Source organism: Cetorhinus maximus, chromosome 22 (genome assembly GCF_964194155.1).
Source record: "Cetorhinus maximus chromosome 22, sCetMax3.hap1.1, whole genome shotgun sequence".
Lineage (NCBI taxonomy): Eukaryota > Metazoa > Chordata > Chondrichthyes > Lamniformes > Cetorhinidae > Cetorhinus > Cetorhinus maximus.
This window is the reverse complement of record NC_135900.1, coordinates 58,295,353-58,310,864: the sequence shown is the minus strand read 5'-3', so window position 1 is coordinate 58,310,864 and position 15,512 is coordinate 58,295,353. Positions and strand designations below refer to the sequence as shown.

The window sequence follows — 15,512 nt, the reverse complement described above, 5'->3', positions numbered from 1 at the left end:
ATAAAGATGAAGGCCCTTACTTAAGAAATTTTTATCATCAACAAATAATCAGTAAACAAAATGCACGACTAAAATATACATTATGAATAATAAATCCTCTGGGATGATAATGCTAGGCATTATTATCCTTACAGAATTTACGTATTTGCAAAAGGAAACTTCCTAATTAGGAAAATCAGGCTCATCAACATTTCCTCCAAAACAAAATATCCTATGGTACAGTAGAAGGGAACTTACTTGTGATACAGATCCACTTTTTAAGATTGGATTTTGAATTAAGGATGTAGTCAACAGTGTGATGACCACCAATACCAGAAATGAAGTATAAACCAAACTGGGCCAAATGTTAAAATAGGTGTAGTCTTTATGAACTGCATGTAGTTTGTGTGGAAAATGTGGTGTGTTATGTTTCCTCCTCTTTTGGCATGGTGTTTCTATTTATAAATGCATCTATGTGATTAACATGTCAATTGGCGACAATGAGACTTAGTTTTAGCACATGCTAATCTTCTCTGTGTTTTCAAATAAATGAATCTGATTCAAAATAATGAAGTGAACATCCTAAGTTCTTTAATGTCATTCTTTAAATAACCAGAGTGAAGGGAAAAGATCCCATGTCAATGTTTGAAGAGCAAGATGCGGTGGTCAATACCAACATCAGCAAAGCAGATTGACTGGCAATGTATCTTATTGTTGTTTGTGGGATCTTGTTATTCTCAAATTCAAAAATGCATAATTAACTACAAAAACACTTGAGATATCTATGCTGTGAAAGTTGCTATATAAATGTTTTTACTGTCATCCAACTTTTGTGAGATTATACATATTTTATTATTAATAAAAAGATGTTCTTAAAAGTTGCAACTGGCTTTTAAGTTTCTTACTATCAGAAGGCAAAATAGTGAGCAGATCCATTAACATTAATACACAACAGTACACTACTGATCTCCATGCAGACTGGCAAATTCTCAGCATGCACAAAATGTTGTGATTCATGCAGCTTTATTGCTTCATTACAGGTGAAAGCTCTACATCAGTGCACATTTTTTGACATTTGCAAAACTCAACGAATGCAAGGGAGTACAGGGAGTCTTTAACAAAAAGTATATCAGGCAGTTAAGAAACAAATGCTGTATGCTGATCTGGGTTAGGAAAACACTGCCAGCAAAAGGAAAGCAAGGCTGTAAAATGCTGATGGTTGACATGTGTGTATGTAGTTCTGTATTAACAAAGTACTGGAGAAAGTGGGAAAGGAGATTTCTTGAGACAAAGAAGCAAAAATAAAAGCCCAGTTTCCTGCACAAACCACAGGAGAGGGTAGAAAGATAGCCACATTCTTTTAGCCATTCAGCGAGAATCAAGTAGGTCCAAGGGAGCCATGGTCAGATTTGTCTGAGGAACGCAGGGTTTGCACTTGAGTCATTCCTCACTACTGGGTATCACTATCAGAGACAGTGCTGCTGACATTTCAGGGACATTGGCGGAGATGGACAGGTTCAGTCTTAGTCCATCGCTCTCCCTCCAAACACTGTCCACCCTCTGCAGGGTTTGTGTCCTAGCCCATTTTTTAATGCATTCACAGGATGTGGGCTTCGCTGGCTGGGCCAGCATTTATTGCCCATCACAAGTTGCCCTTGAGAAGGAGGTAGTAAGCGGCCCCACCCCTCTACACCAGGCACCACCACCCGAGCTCTCTACCTTGAGCCCTGCCCAGTCTATCCCAGCCCCTACCCCAAACCCAGGCCCCACCCGATCTCCAAATCACTTTAATCACTCCAGATAGATACTTGATGCAAAAGGGGGTGAAAAGTTATTGGGGGTAGGCAGGAATGCGAGGTTGAAGCCACAATCAGGCAGACAGGCTCCGGTGATCCACCAAAGCCAGTGATTCGGAACATGGGGAGCAGGAGCAGGCCACTCGGCCCTTTGAGCCTGCTGCACCATTCGATAAGGTCAGACCTGATCTGATTATAGCCTCAACTCCACATTCCTGCCGACCCCCCAATAACCTTTCACCCCCTTCCCCGAGCGCTCAGCCGTTACTATTCGTCTCTAATCCACTTCCCGCTCTACGCCCCTATTAAGATCTGCTTCCTCCCCCTCACAACCGCGCCCAGCTCTGATCCACCAACCGGTGAAGCTGAAGGTCGCTCCAACCCTCAGAGTTCGGAGGTCTTCTGATCGCGTCTGGGTCTCGCGATGACTCGGAGCTCGATGAACCGGTCTGGAGGCGTTCCCACAGTGCACCGCGGCGACAATGGCTGGAATCCTGAAGAAAGTGAGTGGAGGTCAGAGAGAGAGAGATACAGGGGCAAAGAGAGAGAGAGAGAACTATATATACAGGGGCAAAGAGAGAGAGAGAGAGAACTATATATACAGGGGCAAAGAGAGAGAGAGAGAGAACTATATATACAGGGGCAAAGAGAGAGAGAGAGAACTATATATACAGGGGCAAAGAGAGAGAGAACTATATATACAGGGGCAAAGAGAGAGAGAACTATATATACAGGGGCAAAGAGAGAGAGAGAGAACTATATATACAGGGGCAAAGAGAGAGAGAGAGAACTATATATACAGGGGCAAAGAGAGAGAGAGAGAACTATATATACAGGGGCAAAGAGAGAGAGAGATACAGGGGCAAAGAGAGAGAGAGATACAGGGGCAAAGAGAGAGAGAGATACAGGGGCAAAGAGAGAAATATATATACAGGGGCAAAGAGAGAGCTATATATAGATACAGGGGCAAAGAGAGAGAGAAAGAAATATATATACATGGGCAAAGAGAGAGAGAGAAATATATATACATGGGCAAAGAGAGAAATATAGATACAGGGGCAAAGAGAGAGAGAAAGAAATATATATACATGGGCAAAGAGAGAGAGAGAAATATAGATACGGGCAAAGAGAGAGAGAGATACAGGGCAAAGAGAGAGAGAGAGATACAGGGCAAAGAGAGAGAGAGAGATACGGGGCAAAGAGAGAGAGAGAGAGATACGGGGCAAAGAGAGAGAGAGATACAGGGCAAAGAGAGAGAGAGAGAGATACGGGGCAAAGAGAGAGAGAGAGATACGGGGCAAAGAGAGAGAGAGAGATACGGGGCAAAGAGAGAGAGAGAGATACGGGGCAAAGAGAGAGAGAGAGATACGGGGCAAAGAGAGAGAGAGAGATACGGGGCAAAGAGAGAGAGAGAGATACGGGGCAAAGAGAGAGAGAGAGAGAGAGATACGGGGCAAAGAGAGAGAGAGAGATACGGGGCAAAGAGAGAGAGAGAGATACGGGGCAAAGAGAGAGAGAGAAATGTAGATACAGGGGCAAAGAGAGAGAGAGAAATATAGATACAGGTGCAAAGAGAGAGAGAGATATGGGGCAAAGAGAGAGAAATATATATACAGCGGCAAAGAGAAATATGTATACAGGGGCAAAGAGAGAGAGAGAAATATATATACAGGGGCAAAGAGAGAGCGAGAGAAAGAGAAATATATATACAGGGGCAAAAAGAGAGAGAAAGAGAAATATATATACAGGGGCAAAGAGAGAGAGAAAGAGAAATATATATACAGGGGCAAAGAGAGAGAGAAAGAGAAATATATATACAGGGGCAGAGAGAGAGAGAAATATATATACAGGGGCAGAGAGAGAGAGAAATATATATACAGGGGCAGAGAGAGAGAGAAAGAAATATATATACAGGGGCAAAGAGAGAGAGAAATATATATACAGGGGCAAAGAGAGAGAGAGAGAGAAAGAAATATACGGGGGAAAGAGAGAGAGAGAAAGAAATATACAGGGGTAAAGAGAGGGAGAGAGAAAGAAATATACAGGGGTAAAGAGAGGGAGAGAGAAAGAAATATACAGGGGTAAAGAGAGAGAGAAAAAGAAAAATATAGGGAATAGAGAGAGAGAAAAAGAAAAATATAGGGAATAGAGAGAGAGAGAAAAAGAAAAATATAGGGAATAGAGAGTGAGAGAAAAAGAAAAATATAGGGAATAGAGAGTGAGAGAAAAAGAAAAATATAGGGAGTAGAGAGTGAGAGAAAAAGAAAAATATAGAGAATAGAGAGTGAGAGAAAAAGAAAAATATAGGGAATAGAGAGTGAGAGAAAAAGAAAAATATAGGGAGTAGAGAGTGAGAGAAAAAGAATAATATAGGGAATAAAGAGAGAGAGAAAAAGAAAAATATAGAGAATAGAGAGAGAGAAAAAAAGAAAAATATAGAGAATAGAGAGAGAGAAAAAAAGAAAAATATAGAGAATAGAGAGAGAGAAAAAAAGAAAAATATAGGGAATAGAGAGTGAGAGAAAAAGAAAAATATAGGGAATAAAGAGAGAGAGAAAAAGAAAAATATAGAGAATAGAGAGAGAGAAAAAAAGAAAAATATAGAGAATAGAGAGAGAGAAAAAAAGAAAAATATAGGGAATAGAGAGAGAAAAAGAAAAATATAGGGAATAGAGAGAGAGAAAAAAAGAAAAATATAGGGAATAGAGAGAGAGAAAAAAAGAAAAATATAGGGAATAGAGAGAGAAAAAGAAAAATATAGGGAATAGAGAGAGGAAAAGAAAAATATAGGGAATAGAGAGAGGAAAAGAAAAATATAGGGAATAGAGAGAGGAAAATAAAAATATAGGGAATAGAGAGAGAAAAAGAAAAATATAGGGAATAGAGAGAGGAAAAGAAAAATATAGGGAATAGAGAGAAAAAGAAAAATATAGGGAATAGAGAGAAAAAGAAAAATATAGGGAATAGAGAGAGAGAGAAAAAGAAAAATATACGGAATAGAGAGAGAGAAAAAGAAAAATATGTCGGGGATATAGAGAGAGAGAAAAAGAAAAATATGTCGGGGATAGAGAGAGAAAAATAAAAATATATAGGAGAAAGAGAGAGAGAGGAAAAATATACAGGAGGAAGGAGAAATATTCAGGGTGAAAGAGAGAGAAAAATATATATGGGTGAAAGAGAGATACAGGGGAGAGAGTGCGAGATACAGGGAAGAGAGCGAGAGAGATACAGGGAAGAGAGCGAGAGAGATACAGGGAAGAGAGCGAGAGAGATACAGGGAAGAGAGCGAGAGGGATACAGGGAAGAGAGCGAGAGGGATACAGGGAAGAGAGCGAGAGGGATACAGGGAAGAGAGCGAGAGGGATACAGGGAAGAGAGCGAGAGGGATACAGGGAAGAGAGCGAGAGGGATACAGGGAAGAGAGCGAGAGGGATACAGGGAAGAGAGCGAGAGAGATACAGGGAAGAGAGCAAGAGAGATACAGTGGGGGAGAAAGAGAGACGGGGAGAGAGAGACAGAGGAGGAGAGAGGGGGAGAGAGAGAGAGACAGTGGGGGAGAGAGAGTGAGAGACAGTGGGGGAAAGAGAGAGACACAGGAGGAGAGAGGGGGAGTGAGAGAGATACAGTGGGGGAGAGAGAGGGATACAGGGGGGGAGAGAGAGGGATACAGGGGGGGAGAGAGAGGGATACATGGGAGAGAGAGGGATACAGGGGGGGAGAGAGAGGGATACAGGGGGGGGAGAGAGAGGGATACAGGGGGGGGAGAGAGAGGGATACAGGGGGGGGAGAGAGGGATACAGGGGGGGAGAGAGAGGGATACAGGGGGGGAGAGAGGGATACGGGGGGGAGAGAGAGGGATACAGTGGGGGAGAGAGGGATACAGGGAGGGAGAGAGGGATACAGGGAGGGAGAGAGGGATACAGGGAGGGGAGAGAGGGATACAGGGGGGGAGAGAGGATACGGGGGGGGGGGGAGAGAGGAATACGGGGGGGGGGAGAGAGAGAGATACGGGGGGCAGAGAGAGAGATACGGGGGGGGAGAGAGAGAGAGATACAGGTGGGGAGAGAGATAGAGATACAGGGGGGGAGAGAGAGAGAGATACAGGGGGGAGAGAGAGAGAGATACAGGGGGGGAGAGAGAGAGATACAGGGAGAGCGATGCGGGGAGAGAGGGAGAGCGCGAGCGATAGAGGTGGGGAGAGAGTGAGAGAAGTATAGAGGGGGGAGAGAGTGAGAGAAGTATAGAGGGGCGAGAGAGTGAGAGAAGTATAGAGGGGCGAGAGAGTGAGAGAAGTATAGAGGGGCGAGAGAGTGAGAGAAGTATAGAAGGGCGAGAGAGTGAGAGAAGTATAGAGGGGCGAGAGAGTGAGAGAAGTATAGAGGGGCGAGAGAGTGAGAGAAGTATAGAGGGGCGAGAGAGTGAGAGAAGTATGGGGGGGGCAAGAGAGTGAGAGAAGTATGGGGGGGGCGAGAGAGTGAGAGAAGTATAGAGGGGCGAGAGAGTGAGAGAACTATAGAGGGGGGGCGAGAGAGTGAGAGAAGTATAGAGGGGGGGGCGAGAGAGAGAGAAGTATAGAAGGGGGGGCGAGAGAGTGAGAGAAGTATACGGGGGGGTGCGAGAGAGTGAGAGAAGTATACAGGGGGGGCGAGAGAGAGAGAGAAGTATACAGGGGGGGCGAGAGAGAGAGAGAAGTATACAGGGGGGGCGAGAGAGAGAGAGAAGTATACAGGGGGGGCGAGAGAGAGAGAGAAGTATACGGTGGGGGGGGGGGGGGGGCGAGAGAGAGAGAGAAGCGTACACGTGGGCTGGGAGAGAGAGAGAACCTTACACGCGGGACCGGGAGAGAGGGAGAAGCGTATGCGGGGAACTGGGAGATAGAGGGAATTATGCAGTTGAAAGACACAGAAAGGGAAAATATATAGGCGATAAACACAGAAAGAGAAAAATATACAGTGGATAGACAGACAGAGAGAGAGTGAAGTAAATATATGGGGGAATACACCGAGAAATAAATACCTCGGGGATAGAAGGAGAGAAATATATAGAATAATAAATAAAAATATTGGGAAAAGACAGACAATAAACTATATAGATATATCTTTATATATATATATATATATATATTATATATAGAGTGAGAATAACAAATATATAGGGGAAGGACAGTGATAGAAAATATTAATGTCAGGAAAAAAGGATATGGAGATTGAGGGAAAGGAGAGGGAGTAATATAGGGGAAAAGCGATGGGGAAAACATATAAGAGGAGCAATAAATAAGGGAAAGGAGGAAGGAGAGAGAAAGATATGTATGGAGCAAAACAATTGACGGAGAGGTGGATCTGGGGAGAGAGAAAAGTGTAGGAGGAAGGTGTCTGAGAGAAGTAGGGGGAATATAGTGGAGGCCAAAATATGCTTGTGGAAACATAACACATTAATTTTAAAATAAAAGCAAAACACTGCAAATGTTGGTCTGAAGTAAAAAGAGTGGTGAAAACTCAGCAGGACTTGGGGGCATCTGTGGAGAGTGAAACAAGAGTTAACATTTCAAGTCCAATATGACTCTTCTTTGGAACCAGAACATATTAATCTTATTTCTTTTCTTTCCTGCAGACCACTGGGTTGGTGGGTCTTGCTGTGGCCCAGAATCCTCATGAGGTATTTTTTTTGTATATTTTTGCCTTGAGTCCTGTAACATGTACAATTCCATGTGTTGTAAAGTGTACCAAATGAGGTGTGATCTGGTACAGTCCTTGTCATTGTTAAATTTCTCATAGTAAAGCCTCAAATATGATTGGAATTCAAACATCAGCTTCCTTTTGAAAAGTATATTTCATCAGTATTGATCAAGGAGAGAGAGAAAGCAACCTTTCTGTTGTATTGAAAATGACTGGACTGGCTGGTCAGAATAATCCTTGGGGAAATAACTAATCTAGGCTTGTAGTAAATTAACATTGAGACTTCCAAAAAATATTGATTCTGTAACTTAATTTATCTGAGAGACAATCCATGAGGCAAAACAGTGAGATGGCATTGATGTTGGTGCAGAATTCACAATTTTTTTCCCCAAGTTCTTTTATTGAACATTTAGTGGTATGCTTCCCAGTTAAAGACTGAATCTGTTATTTGTATGATATTCAAAAACTAGTGCATGCACTAGATGTGGGAGTTCTGACCTTTGAAGAAGAGGATTGTCTGTTGTGTCTGGAATATGTTTCTTCTTTGGTTTTAATATATTAATTGCCTGAGATCTTTCATGTTGATTTCACCTGGCAATGTTTGGGATTTCATTCAAGGCAACTGCCAGCTTCATCAAGACATTAAGAGAAAGGTTGAGGCTAATTCGATGTACACTGCGCTGGAGCTGCATTGTTTAGTGTCAGTGTGGGAGGATGAAAATTTGTGAACACAGTTCTTCTCACACACCTGGGAAAGGCAAAGAAACTAAGCCGATTTAGTAAAGAAACCGCGAAATTACAGCTACCTCTCCACTTATCTTCCGAAACTGGGGATCTCCTCAATTGTCCAGTTCCCTCTTTGAAGGACTGCAGTGAGTTCATACCACCCGTACTTACCACTTGTTTTGGTAATGGATGTCTCTGTGAAAAAAGTACGTCTTGACATTTAACCTGACCCTCTTTCCATCTTTTATTCTCATACCACTAGTTTTCCCCTCCTTATCTAACTTATCCACCTAAATAGAACCTATTGCTATCACTAGTTTGGAAACTTAATTATATCACCCGAACAGTCCCAAATTTCAAACTGGTACAGCAACTGGGAGGTACCATGTAGAGGATGAATGTTCCTTGACAAAAGGGAAAACCGAAGACGACTGAACGATATAATTAGCTATCTGATGGGATTGCAACCTTGCAGTCTGTCCTGCCTGCCAGAGAGAGTTTGGGGAGACTAAAAGAAGAGAAATAAGCCACAAAAGAATTAATGCCCCAATGCTTTTTGTATTGTTTACTTTCAGTCATTGAGAATCCTGTACACCAGAATTCTTGCTGTCCTGCAATCCATCCCTCAGGATGCAGCCTATAGGAAGTACACCGAGCAGATCATCAGTGAAAGGTTTAACTTGGTAAAATCGGTAAGCCAGCTTGATTTAACTGTTTTTAATCAATGGCGTATTGTTTGCCAAATGGATCAGTTATGTTTCATTTGAGTATTTTTTCAAGGCCCATAACTGTCTTTCTTTTGAAATTCTTAAACTCTGTAAGATTGATTAAAAAAAATAAATATAATGTATTACTTATGGTATGACATTAATTAAGGGTAATAAATGTTATGCAACAAATGAAAGACGTTTTTTCAATGTTTATGGGGACACAACATTTGAATACTGCATATTTTTCAGACAATTGTAGTGATCAAGGATAATAAGGTGATACCAAAAGCTATAGGTAAAGATATTTAAGGAATGTGTTTTCTTAATAGTAATGCTCACTTTACTGGAAATATACTATACATTCTAAATTGAGTTAAGTTTGCCTTGTCTTACACTGTGTGCTAGGTGAAGATTAATTTTTTTTTGTTGCCCCCACCCCCCCACCCAATGCAGTGCCGCTTGCGCAAGACCTGGACAACATTCAGGCTTGGGCTGATAAGTGGCAAGTCACATTCTTGCCACACAAGTGGCAGGAAATGACCATCCTCAACAATAGAGAATCTCACCATCTCCGCTTAATGTTGAATGGCATTACTATTGCTGAATCCCTCACTATCAACGTCCTGGGGGTTACCATTGACCAGAAACTTAACTGGACCAGCCATATAAATATTGTGGCTACAAGGGCAGATCAGGCGCTGGGAATGTTGTGGAGAGTAGTCTTCCCAAACATGTCTACCATCACAAGGCTCAAGTCAGGACTGTGATGGAATACTCTCACGTGCCTGAATGTTTGCAGCTCCAACAACATTCAAGAAGTTCAGTACCATCCAGGACAAAGCAAGCTGCTTGATCAGCAACCCATCCACCACATTAAACATTCCCCCACCACCACCGATGCATAGTGGCAATAGTGTGCACCATCTAAAAGATGCACTGTAGGAGTTCACCAAGCTTCCTTCAATAGCACCTTCCAAATCCATGACCTTTAACACCTGGAAGTGCAGCAACTGCATGGGAACACTACTACCTGCAAGTTCCTCTTCAAGCCACACACCATCCTGACTTGGAACTATATCGCTGTTCCTTCATTGTCATTGGGTTGAAATCCTGGAACATCCTTCCTAACACCTACAGGAAGTGAGACCTTGTACACAAATGTTCATTTCAAGTCACCTGTCCTGTATTGTATATTGCAGGAGCATGATGTTCAAAAGCTGGAAGACAAAATCAACTGTGGGCAGATAGAGGAAGTCATTTCACAGGTATGTCACTGCTGGAGTATTTAAGGCCCACATGAAAATCAGTAGAATGTATTTAGTACAGACTTTCAGCAGCAGAAGGAACTATCATGTCAGGAATTTCCTCTCAAAATGGAGAGGACTTCCATCCTTCAATATCATTGCTATCCTGTGTCTTGTGTTTGAATTTTGCACATATTTGGTCCAGATTCTGTTTGTAGTGCATTTTCTTCTGTTTTCATTGTATAACTACACATTCTGTAACATTGGCAGCCTACCCAGCTTATAATATCAGTGGAAGGCACACCCTAGGTCTTGGGTTCTTCATCTGTGCTCGGCTAGCTGATCTAGGCTGGGGTGATTGCACTTGGCCTCAGCTACTTGGGCTAGGGAGGTGCAGCCTGACTTCTCCTGCCTAATCGCTATTCGGTGGTCATTACTAGAAATCCAATATGTAGATTTTGGATGAAGATGGTGTTATGATCCCAGTAAAGACCGATAACTTTTAGAAAGATATTCAAATTTCCAGTGACTGACTGGAAGGATCACATGACAAGATTTGAAGTTTAAAGACTTTTACTGTAATAAACTAAATAACATTATCTAAACACTCTTCAATAGGCAACATACACTCTAAACTACAAAAAAAAACCCCAATTAACTTTTAAAATGGCAGAATATCCCCCTCCTTGGTTATACTTTACTCTGTCCCTTAATCGGACACCTCATTCTCCAGGAACCAGTCCAAAGCTGTTCTCAGCTCCCTATAGCTTGTTTCCTTTTTCCTTTTCCAGCTGGATAATTTCAAATCCCTGAACTGACTTTCACAGTGAAAGACAATTTGGAGATTTCTTCATTCTAGCCAAATTAGACAAATCTTCCAATCTTGTTTAAATCCTCGTGAAGTCAGTCTCTTCAATCTGAGTGTGTGCTCCCATCTGCATTTTGCGTGTTGACCAACAGAGCCAGCATTTTCTCTGCTTAAGATGCAGGACCAGCTGCCTGTATCTTTCTGATCTCTCCCAGATTTTTGAAGACTGACCTGTCTGTGAGGTTCAGGTGTATCTTAAGAAAAACCCCACAACCTGATCCTACAATGGTTTGCTATGGTCTCTTCCCGTCTCAAAGCCCAGCGGCATGGCAACGTGAATCACATGGGCCTTTTATCCAGGTAGAAATGCTAATAAGCTATCCTCTTGACCCCCCAACTCCATTCTACCTTAGAACTAAATAGACAGCTTAAAGTATAACAGTTTACCAAACCTGACATTCCTAATCCCTCCCTGTGACTTGGAGACCAACAGTCTATCCACCATCAGCACAGCTGCCCTGTTTATTGTTTACAGGTGTGAATGTCTTGCAACTTCAGAACAGGTCACATGACACCTTCACTCTTGCAATTTACCCTAAATTAAAGGCAGTCCCAAAACAACATCATCTTACAAACTTCATATTTCTAATAGTGGGTTTGGTCTTAGTTGTGATGCATCCCATAGTTGAATACGTAGTCTACACCCACCATCCAGCTTCATACATACAGGAAACATCATTTAGGTGAGGTACTAAATGGTTCTAAATACTGTGGAATTATACCCTAACATGAATTGGTACTTTGGCAGAATATTTCTAATGTGTATATTTTATTACCGTATTCCTAGAGTAAAACACATTATTGTGTTAACTGACCCAGCTGTTAAAGGATATCACATGGTGGATTGTAAATTATAACACTTGCAAATCAACAAGTGGGATTTCGGAAACTTGATTGTATCCAGTTTGAGATGAAAGAAGAATCACTACCTGTGCCATTCTGTATATATTCAAGGAGAGCACAGATTGCACTGATAGTAAATTAATACCCTAGTCTTTGAAATGTCGGAAAGAGCTAAAAGAATGATTGACAGTGAAGTCTGTAGAAATACAGAAAACAGTAAGAATAATATATTTCATTAAATATATTATTAATGCATTATTACAAGTAAACATCTAGAGACTGTTCTAATTTTGCGAATTAATTTCAATTAAGCCCTGCCATCTTGAATTCAGAGCAGTATTCCCAACTTATAGAATTTTTTCAAAGGTAAAATCTACTTGGAGCTACAGCACTTGAACCCTGAAATTATCTTTTTCCTTTACACTTCCTATTCTGATGAATGAATAGGTTTTGTATTTTGATGGTCTTTGATACCACATTTATGTGTTAAACTTTGTGATAAAAATGCATTAATTCTCTCCAATTATTGGAGGTAATGTGGAAGAAACATTTAGCGTGACTTTTATTTGGATCTTTGGAATTTATAATAATTTATTGCACTCTAATTAGAGGCAACAACAACGTGTATTTACATAATTCCTTTTAATATAGAGGAGATGGTGACATAGGGGTCATGTCACTAGATTAGTAATCCAGACACAAGTTCAAATCCCACCACCGACAGCTGGTGGAATTTAAATTCAATTAATAAAATTCAGAATTGAGTCTCGGCAATGCTGACCATGAAACTATCACCAATTGTCATTAAAACCCATCTGGTTCACTTATGTCCGTTAGAGAAGGAAACCTGCTGTCCTTTCCTGGCCTGGTCTACATGTGACTCCAGACCCACAGCAATTTGGCTGACTCTTAACTGCCCCCTGAAATGGCCTAACAAGCCACTCAGTTCAAGGGCAATTAAGGATGGGAATCAAATGCTGGCCTTGCCTACATCCCATGAAAGAATAAATAAAAAAAACAAGATCCAAACTACTTCACTGGAGCATATTTAAACAAAATTTTAAAAGGCACATAAATGTACAAAAAAATTGACGCCTTTGAGCATTTGTGGCGCTCTGCAAAATAGACTTCCTGAATTTGACTACTTGTGTCTGTCTAGCTGATTTTCAGGTTAGGAATTATGGACGATGGGACTGTCATCCATTTGAGACACTCAGCTGAAGTGCAGGCAGTTTATAACTGGCATCTGAGGACAGTGCAGATCACAGCGTGTAATCACTTTGAAATAAAAATTTCAGTTATGTATTCAGATGACCATGCTCGTCAAATATTCAACATTCTTGGTGTGTCATGATACAGCATTATTGACAGGTGGTGTCACTTCAGGTTTATTCATTAATACATGTTAATTAAAGGGATATTCTTGGTATGAATTTGACGTGCAAATTCTGGCGCACTCAGAATAACCAAAAAGACCATTACACCCTAAAGTTGGCAGCTGAGAATAACAGAATACTTATTTCCTGATTTTAGTTTGTAACCATTTGCCCAACTTTAACTTTGCCCTTTTTTAACCACTGTATTGCACAGGTTCATTATTGATGGCAAGACATTATGGGATCAAAGAAAAAGTAATTTAAACACTATTCAGCATTGTTTTCCTTTTTGCTTTGAGACTATTGAGTTATTTATCTCAACAAAATAACTTTTAAAAACTGCCAGGCTGGAGCAGAACATGTACAATTTTTTTTCTGAGAAGCTCCTTATGAAAAGAATCATCTTTATCAAACATGACTTAGTGAATGGCTAAATATGTTGTGAAATATTTCTGGAGGGTGATGGCAACTAATTGAATCGTAGTCCCTGATATCTTTCTAAGCTTCCAATTGTTAAGACTAAGCTAGTGGTTGGGAGCAGTTAGTCTTAATTCTTTGGTGGGAGTTGAAAAGCATAAATCAATTGAAATGCTAAAATGTTGTGTTTGAAGTGATATTAAAATACTGTTGGATACTGATTTATATTTCAATTCCAGGCTGAGGATGAACTCTCTCTGGCACATAAAATGGCCAAGTGGAAACCTTGGGAACCATTAATAGAAGAAGCTCCTCACAACCAATGGAAATGGCCAATTTAAACTTTATGTAAATTACTTTGCTTTATTTGAAAAACCATACTGTCTGTTCTGTCAATTCCAACCGGTATAAATGTTATTAAAATGAATCTCTGACATGTTCTTTGCTTCATTTTGAATTTTTCCATGCCACAATATCTGATGTGAACTATAAATGCACCTTTTTATTCCTGTGCACATTGCAGAATAATCTGCTTTGCAATGAAGCAGCATTTCCTTTCTGCCAACTTGCTCCTCATTTACTCATATTGACCTCTTGCTGGGTGGGATTTGGATACCAGTTTTCCTCTGGCATTTTGCCCAAGTTGTCATTCTCTTGTGAATGAGCCTGGACAGTGAGCAGTGAGTTTTAACCATGGAGGGCATTGCAGACAAACCAATTCCTGCCCCTGCTCGCCATCCAGGTGCACTTAGTGGCGAGATTGCTGAATAACATTCAGAACCTTGCCTTCCCCTATTTCTTTCAAACTCAACTGATAGGGGAGAAATTGGGCTAATTTTTGGGAACCAGCCCTAAATTTGTGGCGTGTTGAAATGTACATCTAAAGGTGGGATTCCATGGCCTGCTCCAAACTGGACTGCATTTCAATAATACCAGTGAGCTACAGGTGCCAACTGGGCTTCTGAATGCAGTTTACTGTACTGGGCCTCCCCAACATCATCCAGCTTGGATGTCGCGCTGTCCTGCAGATACATCCTGGGAAAGTAGTGGAGACAACACAAAGTGAAAGAATTGCTGTGGAGCTAGGAGAGTCAGCCCCTTTCTAACTCAAGGTAAATGAAAACCAAAATGCCTGCCTGTTCCTCTGCACCCAGTTTGGGGTGTTAGGCCCCTGATTAGTATATTGGAGTTCACCTATTTTAGGCAGTTTTCCAAGGCGCTTAGAAGTCACTGTCAGCTGATGCACCTCTGGAGCAAATTGTGAACTGGGTCCTTGTGTACTTCAAAAATAACCCATTGGCTATAAAACATTTTGGAATGCACCATGGAGATGGTGGTGTTCTTAAAAATATAAGCTTTTTCATTCAAAATGCACCCCAACTGAAATTAGTGACATGGACATTTGCACAGAGTTCTGATATTACCCAATTTCTGCCTCAGAGTTGTAAAGCTAACAAAACTGAATAAATTTTACAATTTTGGCAGGAAGAATAAAAGAGAAGCATATTATCTAAATGGTGAAAGATTGCAGAGCCCTGAGGGATCCGGGTGCATGAATTGCAAAAGGCGAGAGGAAGGTACAGCAAGTAATTAGGAAAGCTAATAGAATGTTATCATTTATTGTGAGGGAATTGTAGGGAGTAGACTGCTGAGTTTTTTCCAGCATTTTCTGTTCCAGGCCCGACTCATCTCCTGTCCCTCTTCCCTCACACCTTCCTATCCGCCCCCCCCACCCCCGCCCAGAACCATGATAGGGTTCCTCTTGCCCTCACTTCTCACCCCACCAGCTTCTGCATTCAAAGGATCATCTTCCGCCATTTCCGCCAACTCCATCATGATGCCACCATCAAACACATCTTCCCTTCACCTCCCTGTCAG

At 41.4% G+C, this 15,512-nt stretch overlaps 1 protein-coding gene across 1 annotated transcript; it reads left to right on the top strand.

The window, feature by feature from the left end:
- The first annotated feature begins 2,164 nt into the window (after positions 1–2,164).
- LOC144696725 (NADH dehydrogenase [ubiquinone] 1 alpha subcomplex subunit 5-like) lies at positions 2,165–14,070 on the top strand. The gene is made up of 5 exons (XM_078568379.1): positions 2,165–2,278; positions 7,386–7,430; positions 8,752–8,868; positions 10,086–10,151; positions 13,874–14,070. The coding sequence occupies exons 1-5, from the start codon at positions 2,258–2,260 to the stop codon at positions 13,973–13,975; spliced, it is 351 nt and encodes a 116-aa protein (XP_078424505.1). The 5' UTR covers positions 2,165–2,257; the 3' UTR covers positions 13,976–14,070.
- The last annotated feature ends 1,442 nt before the right edge of the window (positions 14,071–15,512 follow it).

Excerpts from the sequence above, each read along its gene's own strand:
- LOC144696725 (XM_078568379.1), top strand. The coding sequence starts at position 2,258 with ATGGCTGGAATCCTGAAGAAA. Across the intron at positions 2,279-7,385 it reads TGGCTGGAATCCTGAAGAAA|ACCACTGGGTTGGTGGGTCT; the intron begins GTGAGTGGAGGT and ends TCTTTCCTGCAG. Across the intron at positions 10,152-13,873 it reads TAGAGGAAGTCATTTCACAG|GCTGAGGATGAACTCTCTCT; the intron begins GTATGTCACTGC and ends TTTCAATTCCAG.